The sequence below is a fragment of the Falco rusticolus genome, chromosome 8, assembly GCF_015220075.1.
Source record: "Falco rusticolus isolate bFalRus1 chromosome 8, bFalRus1.pri, whole genome shotgun sequence".
Lineage (NCBI taxonomy): Eukaryota > Metazoa > Chordata > Aves > Falconiformes > Falconidae > Falco > Falco rusticolus.
The window spans coordinates 29,404,783-29,425,900 of NC_051194.1; the positions used below are offsets into that span (position 1 = coordinate 29,404,783).

The 21,118-nt window shown below is 43.9% G+C and overlaps 1 protein-coding gene across 1 annotated transcript; it reads left to right on the top strand.

Annotated features, from left to right (window-relative positions):
* Window positions 1-137: 137 nt before the first annotated feature.
* Window positions 138-20,939, top strand: LCT (lactase). The gene is made up of 17 exons (XM_037396742.1): window positions 138-801; window positions 2,701-2,780; window positions 4,033-4,116; window positions 5,095-5,197; window positions 5,831-5,909; window positions 6,691-7,378; window positions 7,755-8,400; window positions 9,605-11,164; window positions 11,505-11,773; window positions 12,198-12,488; window positions 13,610-13,808; window positions 14,470-14,672; window positions 15,051-15,160; window positions 17,078-17,212; window positions 18,306-18,529; window positions 19,252-19,488; window positions 20,200-20,939. Exons 1-17 carry the CDS (start codon window positions 138-140, stop codon window positions 20,406-20,408), a joined length of 5,781 nt encoding a protein of 1,926 aa, XP_037252639.1. The 3' UTR covers window positions 20,409-20,939.
* Window positions 20,940-21,118: the final 179 nt, after the last annotated feature.

Consider the following 21,118-nt stretch of genomic DNA (forward strand, 5'->3'; position numbering starts at 1 on the left):
AAAGTCCCGAGTCATTATCATTCCAGTGCCAGCTAGTGCTGGGAACGTTTATCTGTTCAACAGATAATTTCAGTTAAATATTACTTCTACTGTAATATAAGTAGTGTGGAATAACAGTTTCTGAAGCAGCTCCAGCAATGGAGCCAGTTTGTAAGACAGTCATCTTCTTTCTGTTAGTTTCTCCCAGTCTTGGGATAGAGGGGGAATTTGCTCAGAATTTTATCACCATTGCTGGACCTCTACCCAGCGAGCTAGTGACTAGATTGTATCTGCAGGACCAAGTCCTCTCTGAGGAAGATCAGGGCCCTGCCGTGGCTGAAGCCCATGATTACCTGTGCCAACAAGATCTTGTGGCTTCTGAACTGCCCCAGTACTTCTCCCACCTTCGTGAGATTGGAGTGACACATTACAAGATCTTCCTGCCGTGGGCACGCGTTCTTCCAGAAGGGAATGCCAGGAAGCCGGCTGAAGCTCAAGTGCGGTGCTACCAGGAGCTGCTCAAGACCCTGATTGCTGCAGGCCTCAGGCCAGTGGCAGTTCTGCATCACCAGCGTGTCCCTGGCACCGTGGCTGTGCAGGCTGTGGGTGGGAAAGCCAACGCTGTTGCTGACCTTTTTGTGGAATACGCAGAGTTCAGCTTCCGTGTTTTTGGAGACCTGGTCAATGTGTGGCTCAGCTTCAGTGACCTACCGGAGGTCCTTAAAAGCCTGCCTTATGATGACCCCCAGGACCAAGCCCAGGCCCTGGCTGCCGCTCATGAAAGAGCTTACACTGTCTACCATGAGAAGTACGCACCAGTGGGTAAGGAGAATGGGAAGAGGGATTTTTTTAACGTGACTTTTTCACAACTATTTTGTGATGGGGTTAAATGGCAGCTGCTTCATGCAATCTCTGTGAATATGCTATCGATGCTCTCAGAATTACCTAGGAATCCTCGAGTAACAAGTTCCTTCAAATCCATTATTTCGATAATTACCCATAAATTATAAAATAATTGAATTTTACTTGAAATGATAACCAAAATAGTTGGGGATAATATATATGTGTATGTGTGTATAGTTATGTTTAATCTTTTAAGCATCAGGGAAGTATTAAATAGCTTCCAGTTAATTTGAGCAGCAGAAACTAGTACTTGAAAACCAAACGTTATAATACTTTTATATGCTTTTTCTCTAAGGGCTGTTGTCCATGTGCTCTTAATTTAAAGATCAGCAGATGCCCCTGATGAGCTATGGTTTCATACTATTCATATATCAAACCTTAAATGTGTGGTATAATGAAAGTGGGACTGAGACTTATGAATAATCTTTTGATTCCAGTTCAGTCACCTAATTTTTAAAGCCTTATTACTTATTTCAGTGTCATTGAAAAACCAGGATTGCGTTTGCTACCATTTCAGCTAAGAGAGGAAGATCACGCCATCAGTCAGTGGCTGTGCTATAATCCCTTATGTATGATAGGTGCAGGCTTTTTCATTAAGTCATGATGTGTTCCCAAGATCTAGCTTGAAGAATCAGGTCAGATTCAGCTACCAGCCTTCCACTGAAAAGGTGGACAGCTTTGCAAATGTGTTGACAAAATCCACTTAAACAAAACTGATCATGGTTTAAAATGACACCTCATTTAATCAAAGAGAAATGTGTTTATTTAACTTTTAAAAGTTAATTTAAAAGGGTCAAAATACTGTTTAGTGTAAAATGAAAATTATCAACTACAAATTACTTTAAAACTACTCAAATGTAGCCTTATTCTGTTTTTTCTGTTTGTAATGACAAAGTCATAATAATCAAGCTATTTTGTAGTTAATAATGTATTTTTGTGTACTTCTTCCTGACCCACAGAGGAAAGACTTAAAAATTACTGAAACTTACCTCAAAACATGAAGAAGCAAGGCTCAGGAAATCTTCTGTGAGATAGTAATAGTATGAGGATGTCTGCAGTGTCCTTTATTTGGCTTTCGTCATTGCAGACACTGGGGTTTTAAAGTAATTAAATCTTACCTCTGCCTGTGTTAAACAGAACAAGAGAATTTCGCGTCTTCTGTGATGGGTATCTGGGGTTTTCTAAACAGCTGTCTTCCTTGGGCTTGAAGTTTTTCTGTCCCAGGCAGACAACCAGTAGAGCTGGCTGAGTCATTGGTTTTTTCCAGTTTTTTAAAAGAACTTATTTTTAAGTCTTGCATTTGTGAGGAATACTTTGCAGTACAGTTTACGCTATTTGGCGATAGCCCTTAGAAATTGCCCAGCTTCCCTCCCACATCACCTGTCCCCTCCCAAGTTCCCAGCATCTCAGCAGCATCCAGCACTGAATGCATTTTAAAAATAACCAGTTTAGAATCACCACAAAGGCATGAAAATTGAAGATATTGCTTATTATTATGCACGAACCCACTGAACAGCTGTATTCAGATCCACCTTCACCTTCCTGCAAGCAACAGTGCTAAGATGTTTATGAGCAGTCATGATAAGACAAGATTTATTGACAAAAACTTGTTGAAGTCTGTCGCCTTCAACTCTGTTGAATTTGTAGTGGGTATTCTGAAATCAGCTACCTAGGGCACTGTCTGATGTTCCACATCTTCAAAAATTTCCAACTGGTTTTAAAATGACTGCAGTGAACTGAAATTTTTTCTTTGTCCTTAACATACTACCAATAGACTACCTTTTTTTTTTTTTTTTTTTTTTTTTTTTTCCCCCAAAGGTGGAAAGCTGTCCATTGCTTTAGGAATGGATCATGTCTTGGATAGCACTTTATCAGAATTGCTTTCAAATTCAATTCAGGTAACACCTTAACAGAAATTATTTCCAAAACTATATAAATTTGATTCAATTTAACTTGATTTTTATGTACAGGATCAAGTGAATTGTTGCACGTTAAATACAATTTTAGCAAGTTGACCAATTAAGTAAAATTTATCAAATTAGTCAATTGGTTAGTCTGATCACATGAAGCTCTCTGATTTTGAAAATGACTGCACCATCCTTTCTTGGCTAGTGAGCATTGATTAAGAAATACGGAGACATATTTACTCTCACAATTGGCAATTTTAGCAATATACATGCTTAAATGACAAGGTGTCTGCAAAAAGTGTACCCATTGTAACTTTCTTTGCAAGTCTACTTAATTGACCATCAAAGAAATGGATATTTAATTTTAAATAGCTGCTAATTAAAAAAAAAATCTGCTTATTATGTTAAAACACAGAGAGAGCCGTGCTAGAATTGATCTAGTTACCCAGGGATGGCACGACATAAGAACATAATCTCTACAAAGATGATGACATCCTTTCTATAAAGACCAAACTCAGTTAGTAGTTGTCTTCACATAGAGGATGTTGATGTAGGATACAGTGGACAAATGATAGTGCAGGTTTTTTTGCTTGTATTCACGATCCTTCAAAATTTAGTAATAGGTAGGCAGTGTTGTAGGCATGACATTTCAAGGATATAAGCAAGGTGTGGTTTGTAGGGAGAGGAAAGATGTTGTATTAGATAAGCTGACTAAACTAGGAGCAAACCTTGGACTGCAAAAGAAACTGGAAGCTTATCAGGTTGTTTCCAGCTTCATCAGCTGATTTAATGAGAGAATACAATCTACTCCCTTGAACTTGATGATATCTGGTGGGATAACGCTTGTTTGGAATGATTAAAGATTTCTGAAGTGGACTTTCCCCAAAGGATTATTGATAAGGCCTGCCTGAATGACATAGTTGCAAAGGTTTCTCTGTGTGGTTAATCGTAGACAGTCTTACTAATTAAAAAATCAAATGTAAATCATCAATATTAAATTAATAAAATACTCCTAGAATTTCATTTAGCTGTTTAAATTTTACTTTGTTTAGGAGGAGAGATACAAAATGCATCTTCCCATACAGTATCCAGTTTGTACTCATTATATTGCCCAGGGCTCCCATATAGCTGTATAGCTTCTTACTGCAGCAATGCACTTCCACAATTTTGTATGTTTTTAATGTACTGTTTGCAAAAAACACATTTTACTCCAGGGTGATTCTTTTCCTTTTCTTGTTTCCAGAATTCGGTAGATTTTCTGTCTCTCAGCCTTCAGTACTATTGCAGAAATGAAACGGATTTCTACAGGAAGTTGAATGAATTCCAGGTAACATTATGCACAGTGTTAAATTTTAGCAGCAGATAACAGACCAGAAATAGAAGGAGAATTTAATGTTTCTTGATGCTTGTCTAAACAGTTGTGGTTTGCTGCTAGAGCTCAGACAACAGCTACGCTAGGAAATAGCTGCATAGTGTGTTCACTTCTCTGTTGTAAGTCTGACTTAAGAACAGGTGCTCGAAAGTGCTGGAAAGGATCATCTTGGTCAGTGCTCGTTATTGATGCATTAATGACTAAAATTGCATAATTCTTTTGTCCAGGACTGAAAAACCTCCCCTCTCACATCCTAAGTGTTTTATAACCTGTTAGGCTAATACCTATATGCCAGAAGACAGTGTTTTATTCTAGCATGGGTTCTGCAATGGTGCTACCAAACTTTACAACTCCTTATCAGTCGAGGCAGTGCTAGAAATGTTAATGAGGATGAGTTTGTGAAAGGGTTAGGTCACGCAGCAGTGACAGTACCAGTGATGCTAGGGACAGGTACCTGATGCTAAACCTCTGGCAGTGAACTGCATTCTTAAAGTCCACAAGACAAGAGTCATCCAGCAACTGAGTAGCAGAATAAGGAGCTACCTGTGAGACTTGCTCTCTTTAGGGTCCCAGTGTGCTGCAGTTACTCTAAAAATCTGGAGTGGACCATTTGTGGCAACAGATTCTTCCCACGTAAGTGTGCAAAAAAGGGCATAGTTCCTTGTGCTTTTTCAATGACAGGTTGAACACTAAAAGTTTCTGAGGTTTTATGCTTTGATTTGCTGCGGGCTTTTTTTGGATCAGAGAAAAACAGAGGGTGGTATTTAATGCTTACTCTGTTGATCTATGAATTTAACTTTGAGGAAATGTATCACCCATTCTCAGTCTTCTAGATATTTCCTACTCTGTGTTAAAAGCAACAAATGTGAAGAGCATGGTTCTACTAGCTGGCTGATGCTTCTTTTCATACAAGTCTGACTTCTGGTTTTGCAGAATGTCTGGAAGGACGTAGAGATCTTGGTTTTTAGTCTGAAGTTCCTTGATTGTGGTTCCATGGAAGACAATCCCTTCATACCAGTAGCTGCCATTGTCACAGGTGAGTGACATGTTTCAAGAAGAGTTTTTTAGCTAAGCTCTGCATGGCAAATTATAGAGGAAATTCAAAATGTCCAGTCCAGACCACTGCTATTAGATGAAATAACTTCATGGTTTCTTTCATAGCCTTCTTGGAAAACTAAGAGTAGATGGTGAGTGTTGAGGGAGGGGAAGTAGGAAATCTTCCTCAAAGCTTTTCATAACTTTAATCAGCTTCAAGTTGCCCCAGGGGAGGTTTAGAATGGACATTAGGAAAAATTTCTTCACTGAAAGGGTTGTCAAGCACTGGAACAGGCTACCCAGGGAAGTGGTGGAGTTACCATCCCTGGAGGTATTTAAAAGACATGTAGATGTGGTGCTTAGGGACATGGTTTAGTGGTGAGCTTGGCAGTGTTAGGTTTACAGTTGAACTTGATGATCTTAAAGGTCTTTTGCAACCTAAATGATTCTATGATCATTTGTTAACATGAAATTGTAAATGTCTAATAAAACCCCATCATATTTGATCTGAGAAAAATAGCTATTAGTTATGAAAAACACCTTCTTTCTACAGGGTAATTGTGTGTACAAGTACTGTCATGCAGTCCATAGTATCTGTGACTGAGTCCATCACTTACCATTTCTGTGTTTTCAGCTATTAATAAAGAAGAGACACGTACAATTGGGTATGATGTTAACGAGTTCTTGGACTTCTCATCATCTCAAGTTTTAAGGTACAGGTTTTATCCTGTATATAATCAGATACTATAACAAAATGGTATTCTCTGGAAACCTATGTGCAGGCAGACACAAGGCAGTTTTAATGGTGAAGGCTGCTGTTAATTGCTGAAAGGACTGGAAAGGAATGCCTTTCTGCTGAGCCCTGTCTCTTGCTATTGCAGGCAATCCTCTATCCTACTATTACGGGTAATGTAATCCTCTTCTACGCTTCCTCATCCTTGGTTACCCAAATTGCACCTTGAAGCCAATGGTAACAAGTACATTTCCAAGCCTTCTGCCCTTTTCAAGAACAAAATAGTTTAAATTAATTAAATAAATAAATAAACAGAGACTTTGCTAGGGGAGAGGCCAATTGAGCTACAGAAATGTAGGAGATGTCATTGTGCAGGGAGATGCTAAGGATTACAGAAGTAGGATTAATTAGTTTTAGCTTATCCCATGGGAATTCATGAGAGCAGTTGTAGCACGTGAAATCGCTACACACTGCAAGGATTTTGTTTGCACCTTTGGTGTAGCTGTAATGAATTATGAGAATCTACCTGTAAAGAAATGCATTAGATATATAGCTCTGGAGCCACTCTGCGGTTAGCTCACTGCACTCCACCTGCATCTGCTAGCTGGGTGGCAGAAGGCTGATTTGATCAATTACAAAGAAACTATTCCCTAAATGGCTTATGTGAGCTGAACGGGAAGCAAATGATTCTTTTATCCTTCATGTTTGCAAGTTCTGTGGCACTGGCATCCACCTTTAACTTCTTTTTATTCTATTTCCAGCAAAACAAATACTCTACAAGAGAACCCAGATGCCATTCTTGCCCCTCGCTCGTCCTATCAGACAGTTTGGGAAATGTTTGCTCAACAGTCTGAATGGGAGAGAGATTCTCTTCTGCAAGATGTTTTCCCAGGTGGCTTCCTCTGGGGCATATCCACAGGTGCCTTCAACATCGAAGGAGCTTGGGCAGAGGATGGGAAAGGAGAGAGCATCTGGGACCACTTTGGACACGCAGGCCATGTCTACATGAACCAAACAGCAGACATGGCATGTGACAGCTACTATAAAACCAGCTATGACGTTTACCTGCTTAGGGGTCTTCATCCCCAATTGTACAAATTTTCTGTATCCTGGCCTAGAATTTTCCCTGCTGGCACCACCGAGACTGTCAACTCCAAGGGTGTTGATTATTACAACCAATTAATTAATCGGTTGCTAGAGTCTAACATTGAGCCCATGGTGACTCTGTTCCACTGGGACCTCCCACTAGCTCTTCAGGTTCTTGGTGGCTGGCAGAATGACAGTATTATAGATGCTTTTGTAAACTATGCCGACTTCTGCTTTTCCACTTTTGGGGATCGAGTCAAGCTCTGGATTACTTTCCATGAGCCTTGGGTTATCAGCTACGCTGGCTATGGCACCGGAGAGCATCCTCCAGGAATCGTTGACCCAGGAGTAGCATCTTACAAGGTAGGGACATGGGAATAACTAGGATCCTGCAGCTGCCGTCACTGTTGTTTTTCCTGTGATGGTTTCATACTTATGTTCAAGCCTAATGTGGCCTCTTGAGACAACTATAAGCTTGTTGGATTTATGATACCTGCCAAAAATGGGTTAGTTAATGGATGCTAGATGTTTTGATTTTATGTTTCTATTCTGAAAGCTGGTGTTGATGGATAGCCAGATTTTTCTGCTTATTCCAAAACCTACTGCAGTCTCTGGCTATGTTTATTTGTTTGGTCAAGGTTTCTTCTTTTGAATGGAGATGACATTCTCACGTGGCAATAATCTTAAGATTCCTTGTGCAAAACAGTGTGACGCATATTCCTGTGCTTTCTGCCCACAGGTGGCTCACACAATTCTCAAGGCTCATGCCAAAGTCTGGCACCTGTATAATGACAAATACCGTTCTCAGCAACTGGGAAAGGTGGGGCTGGTTCTGAACTCGGATTGGGCTGAACCCAAGACTCCAACCAACCCTGAGGACGTGAGGGCATCTGAGAGGTACCTGCAGTTCATGCTTGGCTGGTTTGCTCACCCTGTATTTGTTAATGGGGATTACCCAGATATCCTGAAGGCTCGGATCCAGGAAGTAAACCAGCAGTGCTCCACAACAGTTGCACAGCTGCCTCTGTTTACAGAGCAGGAGAAGTCCTGGGTGAAAGGGACTGCAGATTTTTTTGGTCTTTCCCATTACACTTCCTACCTGGTCAGTGCTATGACTAATGGGACCTGCACACCAGGCTACGAGAGCATCGGGAACTTCTCCTTGCATGTAGATCCTTCTTGGCCACAGACTGCCTCTTCTTGGATCCATGTGGTCCCTTGGGGATTAAGAAGGCTGCTGAAGTTTGTGTCCCAGGAATATACAGGGACAAAGATCCCAATTTACATAGCAGGAAATGGTATGCCAACGGAAGATGGAGGGGATCTTATTAATGACACTGTGCGAGTGGATTATTTCCACCGGTACATCAATGAAGCTCTAAAAGGTATGGAGAATTTTTTTTTTTTTTTAAATAATGTCAAATAGTTATTCTGTTCCTTCCATGGTGGGTAACTTCAAAACATTGCTACTTGTGTAGTGATACGAGGTCAGCTGCCTATTGTGTATCTAGTGTGACCACATATGTGCTTCACATATATGGATTAATGTAGCCTGGACCCTAAACATCAGTCCCTGTGTGACAACAGTGTTCATATACTTCAGTTCTGCTGAAGATGATTTCCCTGTAGATAGGCTCTTGCCTGGTGACATCTCGTAGATCAGGACTGAACTGTCTTTACTGATTAAGCAGATCTAACTGAGAGCATCCTGTATCATTTCAGGTTAGAATTTTTGGGGAGATATTTATATATCAATCGTTTTGAGCAAGGTTCAAGGTGTGCTTGTATCTTGGCAAACTGTATCAATTGGTGTCGAAATAATCTTAGTAAACTGGACTTCTGGGCAGGTGTAGAGATTTGAGATTTCAAATAGAAATTTCACTGATACTGTCTTGAGATACGCAAATCCATGCTGTCAGGAAAACTTTATTAAATACGCTGTATTAAAAAGGTTGGTGATCAGTGTACAGCATTTGATCTTCTTGACCTAGTTCTCAACATACTGATAGAAGTCTTAAGAAGAGCTATGGAAAACACAGTTTAGCATTGCTGGTGTGCCTCAGCAGAAGTAAAGAAGATGGACTGCATATGGAAAGTGAACTTTTCTGGAATGAGAGAGAGATAGTGCTTTTTTGTAGGCAGTGTGAGGAAGGATGCTGGACTTGCCTCTGCTGTTCTGCTAAAAGAAACTCTCCTGTGCTCAGGGAAGATAGGCAAGCACTAAATAGGCTTGTTTCAGTTTAACTGTAGTATGACATTTAAAAGTGCACCATATACCTGAGTTGATGAAATGTGCTTGAAAACAAGAACACAGGGAAAGGGATACCAGTGGCGTAAGTGTCCTGTACACTAATACCTCTTTTCTCGTGCATTTTTATCACTAAGCATTAGACCAGCTCCTGTTGTGGAGTTGACTGCTTTTCTTACCAGATACTCTAATTGTTTGGGGGGTTTTTGCCTAAAAGACCATTTGTATATGTTTGACTTATCATGCTTGTACCCTCAGTTGTGGAGCTTGTGTTGTGTTGTGCTGTGCTGTGTTCAGAAGTTGTTCCAATGAATGAGTGTCTTGTACTGTTTCTGTGACAGCGGTGAAACTAGACACAGTTGATGTTCGGTCATACGTGGCTCGATCCCTGGTTGATGGCTTTGAAGGCCCGGCAGGGTACAGCCTAAAATTTGGGCTGCATCATGTGGATTTTGGAGATGGCAATAGACCAAGGACTCCCAGGACATCTGCTTATTTCTATTCCAGCGTTATTGAAAAAAATGGTTTCCCACCTGAAGTCTTGGACAGATTTTCTACCCCAGTGGTGTTTGACCTACCTGTGCCATCAAAGCTTCCCAGTTTACCAGCATCAGAAGTTCCCTCCAAGGCAAAAGTCGTCTGGCAGAAGTTTTCATCCCAAACAGATTTTGAAAGGGACATGTACTTCTATGCGACATTCCCAGAGGACTTTACATGGGGTGTGTCGTCTTCTGCCTACCAGGTAGAGGGAGGTTGGAATGCTGATGGCAAAGGACCCAGCATTTGGGATAACTTCACCCATGTCCCAGGGAATATAAAGAATAATGATAATGGAGATGTAGCTTGTGATAGCTACAACAAGGTGGAGGAGGATATTTACCTGCTGAGAGCCTTAGGGGTAAAGAACTATGGTTTCTCTCTGTCCTGGTCTCGAATTTTCCCCAGTGGAAGGAACAACTCAATAAACAGCCATGGAGTTGACTACTATAACCGCCTCATTGATGGACTGGTTGCAAACAACATCACTCCTATCGTCACTCTCTACCACTGGGACCTGCCACAAGCTCTCCAGGACATTGGTGGCTGGGAGAGCAGCGTGCTGATCGACCTGTTTGATAGTTTTGCGGATTTCTGTTTCCAGACCTTTGGTGACAGGGTGAAGTTCTGGATTACGTTCAATGAACCCCAAGTCATTGCCTGGGCAGGCTATGGCACTGGGACATTTCCACCCAACGTCAATGACCCTGGCAGTGCTCCCTACAGGGTTGCCCACATCTTACTGAAAGCTCATGCCAGGGTCTACCACACGTACGATGACAAGTACAGAGCGAGTCAAGGAGGGGTCATTGCCCTGTGTCCCAACATTGACTGGGTTGAGCCAAAGACACCAAGCGACCCCAGGCACGTAGAAGCTGCAGACAGGTACCTGCAGTTTTTGGTGGGGTGGTTTACACACCCGATTTTCAAAAACGGGGACTACCCTGAGGTCATGAAGTGGAAAGTTGGGAACAGGAGTGAGCTCCAGGACCTGCCATCGTCTCGCCTACCAGTTTTCACAGCGGAGGAGCGTGAATACATCAGGGGCACGGCAGATGTTTTCTGCTTCAACACCTACACCTCCAAAATTGTAACCCATGCAACGACCCGGTTGAAGCCCTTCTCTTACGAGTATGACCAGGAAGTTTCAGCAAAGACTGACAGCTCCTGGCCTCCCTCAGCTATTACTGACCATCGGGCTGTGGCCTGGGGCATGAGGAGGCTACTGAACTGGATCAAAGAAGAATATGGAAATCCCCCAATATACATCATTAAGAACGGGGTGGGGATAAAGACCAAATCGGATGTTGATGACAATACCAGGATTTTTTACTACAAAACATACATTGATGAAGCTTTAAAAGGTACTAGTGTTTGCTGTTACTCTGGTGGTGGTGTGTGTTTCCTCTCCTAGATTTCTGGTTACTTTATTCCTCCGAAGAGTAGTTTCTACAAGTGATTGATATCAGTCTTTAAATATTCTGAACACAATATAAATATAGTGTCTCTTTTTATGATCTCCTTTGCATGGCCGTTTGTACTTTGTATCCTCCAACTATGCAGAGTCGTCTTATATGATCTTAGTTGACCAGTGCCAGCTTTATGAAGCTAGAAGCCTGTATATGCTTGCGTGTAAATTCCTTGCAGTTCATTTAATATGTGATTATACCACTGATGCTCTTCCATTTGTTTCTGGTCTTTCAGCTTACAAATTGGATGGTGTTAATCTGAAAGGATACAATGCTTGGTCTTTTATGGATAGCTTTGAATGGTTGAATGGTTATGAGCCAAGATTTGGATTGCACCGGGTTGATTTTGACAATCCCAACAGGCCCAGAACCCCAAAGCGCTCTGCTGTGTACTATGCAGAAATCATCCGCAATAATGGTATCCCATTGCCAAAAGAAGATGAATTTTTATATGGAGAGTTTCCAGAGAACTTTCGGTGGAGTGTAGCGACTGCAGCATATCAGGTTAGGAAACTGAGATGGACTCTTAAAGTTTCTGCAGACAGTTAATTCATTTTGGATGAGACAACTACAGCTTTTCTAACATTAGGTTTTACGGTAATTGAGGGTTAGTGTAGCAACTGCTGTAAAAGGGAGGAGCTTGGAGATATTTAAGGTCATGGTTATACCACAGGAATTGAGACACAGCAGCATGGACTTCACAAGGTCCAGCCAACGTGGGGTACTGAAACGGTGCCTGTTCTGTGACATTGTACTTGTCTCGAGGCCCAGAAGGTCTTACTAGTTGGGTACAGCAAAACTATTGCTATTTCTAGTCTTAAGCTGGTAAGTCAAAATATTGTGTGGTGCGAAAAAGACTTAACAGGCTGAACCAAGACCTAAATTTGGGGTTTACTAACAGTCTCCCCCACCCCATCTTCAACTGCAGATTGAGGGAGGATGGAGAGCCGATGGGAAAGGACTTAGCATTTGGGACCGATATGCTCACACCCCCTTGAAAATCGGCAATGATGACACTGGAGATGTAGCTTGTGACAGCTACCACAAGATTGAGGAGGATGTGGAAATGCTGAAAAGCCTCAAGGTGTCTCACTATCGCTTTTCAATCTCCTGGTCCCGTGTTCTCCCAGATGGAACCACCAGATACATCAATGAAATGGGACTGAACTACTATGAAAGGCTTATTGATGCTCTTCTGGCAGCTAACATTATGCCTCAGGTAACTAGAAATGGTAACTTTCAGGTGACTAACAAATAGCAGAACCCAAGCCTGATGTTCAAAGCACATGTATGTGTTCCCATCCATGCCCTCTTCCACAAAGAAATTGTTATTCATTGTGTTCTGCAAGGAAACATGTTTTTTACATAAGCAAATGAACTGGGAATGTAGTGATAGCCTAGCAGTTACTACCCAGAAGGATCACTGTAACCTTACCGTTTGCTGTTTCCAATTACATTCTTATCCCTCATGTACTTGGAATTGGATTCTACAAAGACCTATGCAGTGATCTTTCCAGGTACTGAGGCGAGGCTGACCAGCCTGTAGTTCCCAGGATCCTCCTTCTTGCCTTTCTTGGAGATGGGTGTAACATTATTCTTTTCCCAGAAGTCAGGAAGCTCCAGTGATCAGCATGGTTTGTCACATGTAACGGACGGTGACCTCGCCACTGCATCAGCAGCTCTTTCAACACTGTTGAGTGAATCTGACCTGTCCCCACAGACTTGGACACATGTAGCTTTTTTCTGCTTCTACCTGTTGCTTCCCCACAGCTGGCTGTCCCTGTCCCTGCCCCCACCCTCCCCACCCCCCCACCCATGCTGGTACGTGTGGGGAGTGCACGTGGCTGCACCAAATGCTGCATAGATGTGTATGCACACCACACAAGGGGCAATCCAGGAGTATCCACACAAGCATCAGATCATGCCTGAGCAAACCTGTGCCTTCATGGCAGTGCTGCAGGCTGGCCCAACAGATGGAGCAGCCCAAACAGATGTTCTGTTGGACTGTATTTCATCTGAGAGTCAGTGCAGGTGCAGCAGTTCTTCACTGATGAGTTCTTGCTACCACAAAGCTGTGGTGGTTTGTGGTAAAAGCTTCATCTTCGATCAGGCAGTCCCTGGAGTTTGAGTCATTTTCCCATGTCCTAATGAAACCAAAACACTGGCAAAAAGGTATTTTATGTGAGTGCACGAGTGATCACTACAGACTCAAACACCATTAGGAACAGGAAGCTGCAGATCAAAGCAGAGTTTATTTACATTCATAAATGAGGCTGGGTTACTGTCCTTATTTCTGAAAGTAAGAGTGACTGATACAGTCCTTTCTGCCTTTCCCCACAGGTAACTCTCTATCATTGGGACCTCCCACAGGCACTGCAGAATGTCGGTGGGTGGGAGAATGATACTATAGTTCAGAGGTTTAAGGAATATGCTGAGCTCCTTTTCCAGAGGCTGGGAGATAAAGTGAAATTTTGGATAACCCTCAATGAACCCTACAACACTGCATATTTGGGCTATGGCGTTGGCACAGCCGCTCCAGGTAAGACTGCTGGGTGTAACCTCAGAGCCTTCACAGCACCGAAGGCACAGCTCTGTTTTATGCTGCAGCGGAGTAGATGCTAGGGGCTTGTAAAGCAAGGAAGATGGTGTGGTGGGGATAAATGGGGTTTGGGCTGCTGTGGTGTGGTGAACAGGTCCTTCTTGCACTTTGCCTGTCACGTCCAGGACCTGTCCTCCTCCCGCTCCTCTAATCCTCTCCTGTTCTGCAACCTGCAGGTTACACTTGTTGCCTGGAGCAGACCCCATTTCTAGAGCAGCTCCAGGGGCTGTGGGGAAGGGTTAAGGCTGGACGAGGGCCAAGCTCAGGCAAGGGAAGGGGGGGGGATGAGAGCTGGCTGGAACACACAGCTTTCCGTACCGGCAGCAGCTTGTTGCCAGGGCTGGCAGCCCCTGTCCTGCCGCAGAGGGAGGAGGGGGCAATGCAGGGTCCTGCACAGCCTGCCCACTGCAGCTGTGCCTTCAGCTGTCCCTGCCTAGGCAGCGATTTCAGGCCAGGGCTGGGCCTGAGGGCACCAGGTGCTGCACATTTATTCATTTGCTAGCAGGCAGTGCTGGGTGTCCTGGGTGTTAACTTGGGAAGCAGCCGGTGAGAGAGCTGGGAGCTGCTGCTCCCACTGCCTGTGCTGTTACTGTCTCTGCAGGCGTCTCCATTCGGCCAGGGCGAGCCCCCTACGTGGTGGGGCACAACTTAATAAAGGCCCATGCGGAAGCCTGGCACCTCTACAATGAGACCTACCGGGCAAAACAAGGAGGATTAATCTCGATCACCATCAACTCTGACTGGGCAGAACCAAGGAACTCCCACAAACAGGAGGATGTTGATGCTGTCAGACAATTCTTGCAGGTACAAAGACACTACTCACAGCTCTCCTTGCTGCTTCTGGGTTTGTTCATGGTGGCACTGCCTTTCTGGGTGCTGGAGATGCCCTGAACCCTGGTCAGCATCTCGCTGACAGAAAAGGATGAGCCAGAGGCATCGCTGCAAGGAATGTGTCACCCTCTTCTGGTGGCTGATCAAGTATGCAACAGAAATGAGGCAGAATATGGTTTTAGTGACAAAAGCTTATTGAATTTGCTGCCATTATATGGGCATCCCCGGGTATCGCCATGTGCCTGTTCGTTATAATGCAGATAGAACCTATAAAGCAGGGCGTGAAGGAGTAATGGTTGTATCTCTTGGTTTGATACAGAATTTATCCTTCTCCCTTATCTCCTGGCTTAGTTTTTTCTAGGTTGGTTTGCTCATCCCATTTTCAAAAATGGTGACTATAATGAAGTGATGAAAAAGAGGATTCGGGAACGCAGTCTGGCTCAGGGTCTGAACCAGTCCCGGTAAGAGCCCAGGCACGTGCCTGCTTTGTTTGTTTTGGTTTTTTTAATTGCTGTGCTGAAAACTGCTTTTCTAATAAAGTGCAAAATTTCAATTATTATTTTGCGGTTACTGTAAAAATCTTACTGTATCCTTACAGGAAAACTCTAGCATACATTTTGCCTGCTACCTGTCTTCTCTTGCAAACTAAATTTACTAATATAACATGTCATTGGGGTAGTAAGTTGGCAGCTCAGAGGAATATAGTAAATGCTCTACATTAGACACCTGACAACCATGACAAATGTGTTTTAACTTTTCTTGAAACTATATACTGAACTTGAGCACTGAGAACTCGTTGGTCCCTCTGAATCACATTTCTTATTTTCTATTCCCATTAATTGGGAATGGATTAATCCATTAAAATTGTGGTAGCAGCGCTCCATCGTGAATGTTTGCCCTCTTCTCTCCCTTTCCAGGCACATGTAAGGAAAGCACTTTTTTCCATCTTCATTCCATCTTCATTTAATAGCAATTTAATGGGGTAGATTAGATTTGGGGCTATTCCTGATTGTTCCTTTCTGAAAATGTGAAAGACCAGTTGTTTTGAAATGAGGGGGACAGTGGAAGAGTCAGCCCATGCTTTGCAGCAAAGGCAGGTCTTCTCGAGATTTGAATTATGCTTTCATATGTGCCTAAAACACTTGCGTTCTTAGGCACTTTTTGGGTTCGTTATTTCTTCTCTGGCAGTTGCTGCCATTAATAAAAGTGTTGCTTTATGAGGTAACATGCCCAAGCATCTCATTCTGTTCTGTCCTTAGTCTAAGACCACAGACTCCCCGGCATCACCGAATTGCCAGGAGCACTGGCTGCATTTTCAGCAGGGGTTGCCAAGGGCACCTGACTCCCAGAATTTTCTCCTTCTTCTGGCTAAAAGAGAGCCGAGACCTCGCTCCTTGTTCCAGGGTACCCTGGATGTCCCTGACTCCATTTCTTACTCCGTGTGGGGCTGCAGATCCCCAAGGGGGATGCTCTTTTCTGAGGAGGCCTGCCTTTTGAAGGGAACTGAGCACTCTGGTGTTAAATGGTAGAATCCACACACACAGCCAAGTTCCCAGTTTCTCCTGGGTTTTCCCGTGTTACTCCAGAAGGATCATGGCACCTCCCCTTATGCTTGTGGTGCTGGTACCAGGGTTACCAGTATCACACATGGAGGGTGTCCAAAGTTCAGTTTTTCTTGTTTCCTCTGTAGAAGCCAGAGTTCCTGAGATGGCACTGTATTGGCCTCTGCCGTGACCTACCAAGCACTACGCTGCCACCCAGAGAAGAGCTCCTCTTGCAGCAGTTACCCGCTCCCCTGCTGCTGTGAAGCACATGCTAGCGCCGTGGCTGGCTGCCACCCTCAGGGCGTGCAGGCAGGAGTGGTGTTTGGGGGGGTGCTCATGACAGCTCCCCTGAGCGGGGACAGGACCCCCTGGCTGACACCGGCTGCTGGGAGCCACCGTTTCATGCTTCTCTCGGCGGGGCTAGTCATGCTCTTGCAGGGTGGTGGGCTGCGACAGGCCACTTGTGAATACTGCAGCTTGGGGTCTCCGCAGCGGTCTGGGGAGCACATGACAACCAAAATGAATTATCACCGATTCCTTCCAGTGCATTCCTGACTGGTCAAATGCTGTTTCTTGTCTTACAAAGCAGGACGACGGTCACACTTCTTGGTTTGACCATGAGCAGGACCTCTAGCCATCAGGTGTCTCTTTTCTGGTCAGTGAAAGGTCTGTTCCTCTCTTGGGGAACGTCAGAGCAGGCAGCATGAATTGCATTGTCTAGCAAAAGCTTAGTTTATACAACAGGATGGGGGAGGGCTAGAAGCAAAAGAAGGGGAAATCCTTGGAAGACTTAATTTGGGGCGGGTTCATGCTTTTCTCTATTGTCTATTGCAGACTTCCAGAATTTACTGAAAGTGAAAAGCAAAGAATTAAAGGCACATATGACTACTTTGGCCTAAATCATTATACTACAATTTTAACATACAAAATAAACTATCCTGCTGGTGTTCAGTCATATGACTCTGACAGGTAAGGATGAATGTAAATTATTGGTAAAGGAAAATACACACACCTGGAGCCTGGGCCAACTGTGCTATGTAAACTGATGGCAAAGAGAGCTGTGAGAAGGTATTTTAAGCTGTTACAACCAATTCTAGGGGAAATATCCCCAGGCAGTACCTGTGGTGCTGTTACTTTCTTAAAAGTCCAGTGACGGCCCTTTTTTTTTTACAGACCTGATGATAAATGTGATTGTTAAAAACAGAACAAAGAAAATTAGAGGATCTGCTAAAGGAAGGAGTTTGCACTTATGAGGCTACCAGTCATTTGGGATCAGCTGTAAACAGTATTTATTGTATTTCTTGCCCCCAGTCTGCAGTTCAGTTATCTTGGTTTACAGGTGCTACTCCATTTGCTGTTGTTAGTTCCCTCACCACATTCGCTAAATGTAAGTTCAAACTGAAATAGCTAAGTCACTTCATGGTTAAGTATACATCAGTTAAGACTTTTATTTAGATACAGATTTCTTTCCCCAGCTTCAGAAGGTAGATAATAGGAGCTTACTATTTTTCCTGATAAGAATTAAAATAATGGTGGGACTACACATGGGGTGAACACTGGCTGTTTTCTGAAACGTTTCCACAGAGAATATGTGGAATTATGATACCTTCCCTTTGCTGCTGCATCCGAGCCCCTATGGTTTAGCCCCATGGAAGGACACCGGGCTCGGTTTTGCATTCCTGTACATAGGTGTAAATGGCAGTTTTGTGTGTGCAGGCCCTGCGTTATACACTGAACAGTAAAAATAGTATCGAAGCACAAAGATTTGGAGCTAACATCACATCCTTGGCCATAGTTGATTTTAAGCTGAATGTGATTATAAAGCGAAGTATGAGCATTGTTTTCTAGAGGCTTGTGAGCACCAGCACCCTCAGGCCACTGTGCGTTCACCGGTTTGCCGCACCATAGCGCAACACCAGAGGTGCTGGCTCAGTTTTGTACAGAGCTCAGCGCGGTATTTCTCAGCCCTGCAGCAATGAGGTGCCAGGCACAGCAGCAGGCACGTGGGACTGGTCCCTTGATCCATGGGACTGATCCCTTGATCCGTGTGTCCTTTCTGCAGGGGTGTAGCTACTGTAACTGACCGCAGCTGGCTGGGTTCTGGTTCTGTCTGGCTAAAGGTGACACCCTTTGGTTTCCGAAAAATCCTGAGATGGATAAAAGAAGAGTACAACAACCCTCCCATTTACGTCACTGAAAATGGGATCTCAGAAAGGGGAGCCTTCCGCTTCAATGACACTTGGCGAACACATTACCTCCGGAGCTACATTAACGAAGCACTGAAAGGTAAGAATGACTTTTTAAATCTGCTCAGCCAGATCTCTAGAGAGCAGCAGTTGTCTGCTCTCTATACACAAGTCTGATGTGTATAAAGCAAGCTGTGAATCAGAGCCAAAAGACCACTGCCGTCACACTTGCAAGCTACACACTCACGGGGGCTTATTCTGTAGCCACTTCGGAGAGGCTCTGGGTTCAGCAGGGACTGCCCACAGGTAGCCACAGCTGCAGGGAAAGGGGATCGAAAGGAAGAACCAACCCTGGGTTCAGCGGGTAACTGCAGCTCCCATGTACAGCAGCATCTGGCGAGAGAAGGTGCTACTGCTTACTGAGGAGCTACTCTGACAGCTACTTTGACTATTGCTGTGTCTAAAAAATGCGTCTTTGGTTTTTTTCTGGTTTGGTTTTCTTTTTAAAAAAAACCCAAACTGGTTTCAGTTACAGCAGTGGTGAAGCAACATGGGGGAGGGGCTTTTTCAGTTGGCTTTTTTGCCAGCCAGATGTTCAGAAAGCGCTGGTTTACTGCCTTTTAGCAGCCAGGCCCCACAAGCACTTGTTTCAGCACTTTGATGGCAAAACCAACACGGCTAAAGTGGCAATAACCTCACTGCACTTGTCACCCTGGTGGGGTGGAACGTCCTGGAGCATCCTTGGGCCACCGCTGGCCTGGTGGTGCCACCCCCGGTCACCCATCTGCACAGCTAACCTGTTCTCTCTGGTCCTCTTAACAGCTGTGGTGCTCGACGGTGTCGACTTAAGAGGCTACACTGTATGGACGCTGATGGACAACTTTGAGTGGGCAGTGGGCTTTGATGAGAAGTTTGGGTTCTATCACGTGAATTTCACAGACCCCAACCTGCCGCGCCGCCCCAAGGCTTCTGCCAGGTTTTACTCACAGATCGTAAACTGCAACGGGTTTCCAGACCCAGCAACAGGCCCGCATCCCTGTCTGGAAGTGGAGCCTGAAGGTAAGCAGTGCAGCACAAATCGTGCCTCTGTGTGTGTACGTGCACATCTGATTCTAATCCCGAAAGATTTCCTTAATCTACGGTCTTTAAAGACAGATCACCCTGTTCTGCACTATTCTTTTTAAGGGCTCCAGTAGTGCACTGACCAATCATCAGTCTTTGTTATGACTGAAGATATTCCTGTGGAATTGTATCACTTCTGCATGCAAAACCAGAACAATGACTAAATTTTGTGATAGCACCAGCTCCATGCCTGTCTCCAAAATGCTGCAAAAATGTTATTCCGTTCTGCTTTTTACTGATTAACAGAACTGCCTAAGCTATTTTCCAAGCCACACACATTCGGTATTCTCCCACCACTTTTTCTAAACAATTCTGAATATATGAATCCATGTTGTGGGCGAATCTTTTGTCATTTACGTTTTTTGAACTAGAGGAGTACACTGAGCAGCAGCCCGGGTTAGCGGGGGTTTTGGGGACGACCATGGCTGCCAGAGAGCACTGGCCTCTCCTGGAGTCCCAAGAATGGCACCGTCAGCCTTCGTTGTGCCTTTACCCAGAGCCGGAATTGTGCCAGTCACCGATCCCCCACCTGCGGCTGCTGCGCTGAAAGCCTTGCAGAGGTTGGGAGCGGCGATGCACGTCTGTGCATGAAAGCATTCACCCCGGGCTGCCTACTAATACCTTCTCATTGTTTTCTCCCCCCCACAGTGGCACCCACAGACATCACACCAGGACCAGCTGCCAGCGTGCGCTTTTTGGGATTAGATTTAACATCACAAAATGCAGAAATAGCACTGTACGTGCTTTTTGCTCTGTCAGGAGTAGGAGCATTGGGCTTAGCTCTTTTTGCATACCTGTATGCAAAATCATCCAGACAATCCCCTAAACAACCACACATGAAACTTAGTAAACTGTAAAGTTTCTACTTGGTGAAGTGTTTGTTTTTCTTTAAGAAGTTTATAGTACCAGGGAAGGAAACCCAGTGCTTGTACTACTGGCAGCTTTATGCCTTGCCTTAGTGATGGCTCCTCATCATTTTGTTGTTCACTTACTAACTTTAAAAGAGAAAGGAAGAGGGTTGTGGTTTTTTATAGTAAATGTCTCTCTTTTCCCCAGGCATTGATGATTTGATTTCTTAAGGGCAAAAGTAAAACAAACGGCTTATTCCCACCTGCATACAGATTCTGAACTTCACCTTGTATCTGTTCTTGCTTCGTCATCTCCCCTTGGGTAACGCAGGTCTCTTCAAGGGATCTGAGCGCAGCCCCTAGAAGCTCTACCACTTCTTAGTGGTTTTAAGACAAGTTAGTGTCTATACTGGTAAGAATTAGTCTAGCAGAAATGTAGAACAAAAATGTTCTATTGTACAGATTAGGTTCTTCTCCCCATTTAATACACAGTATTTTTGTGAATTGTGTATCACAAATTATTAAAAAAATAAAATGGAAGTGGTCCTAGTGTTATGCCTTCACATTTGAAGAGAATGTGATACTTTAATTAATTAATTAATTAATCTCCTTCAAATAGGAATCCAAAGCCACACAGAACACTTCTAGGTCTCTAATGAGCGGGGAGGGAAGACTGCACCCCTTCCTCAAAAACAAACGCTCCCAGGTGCCTGTACTGA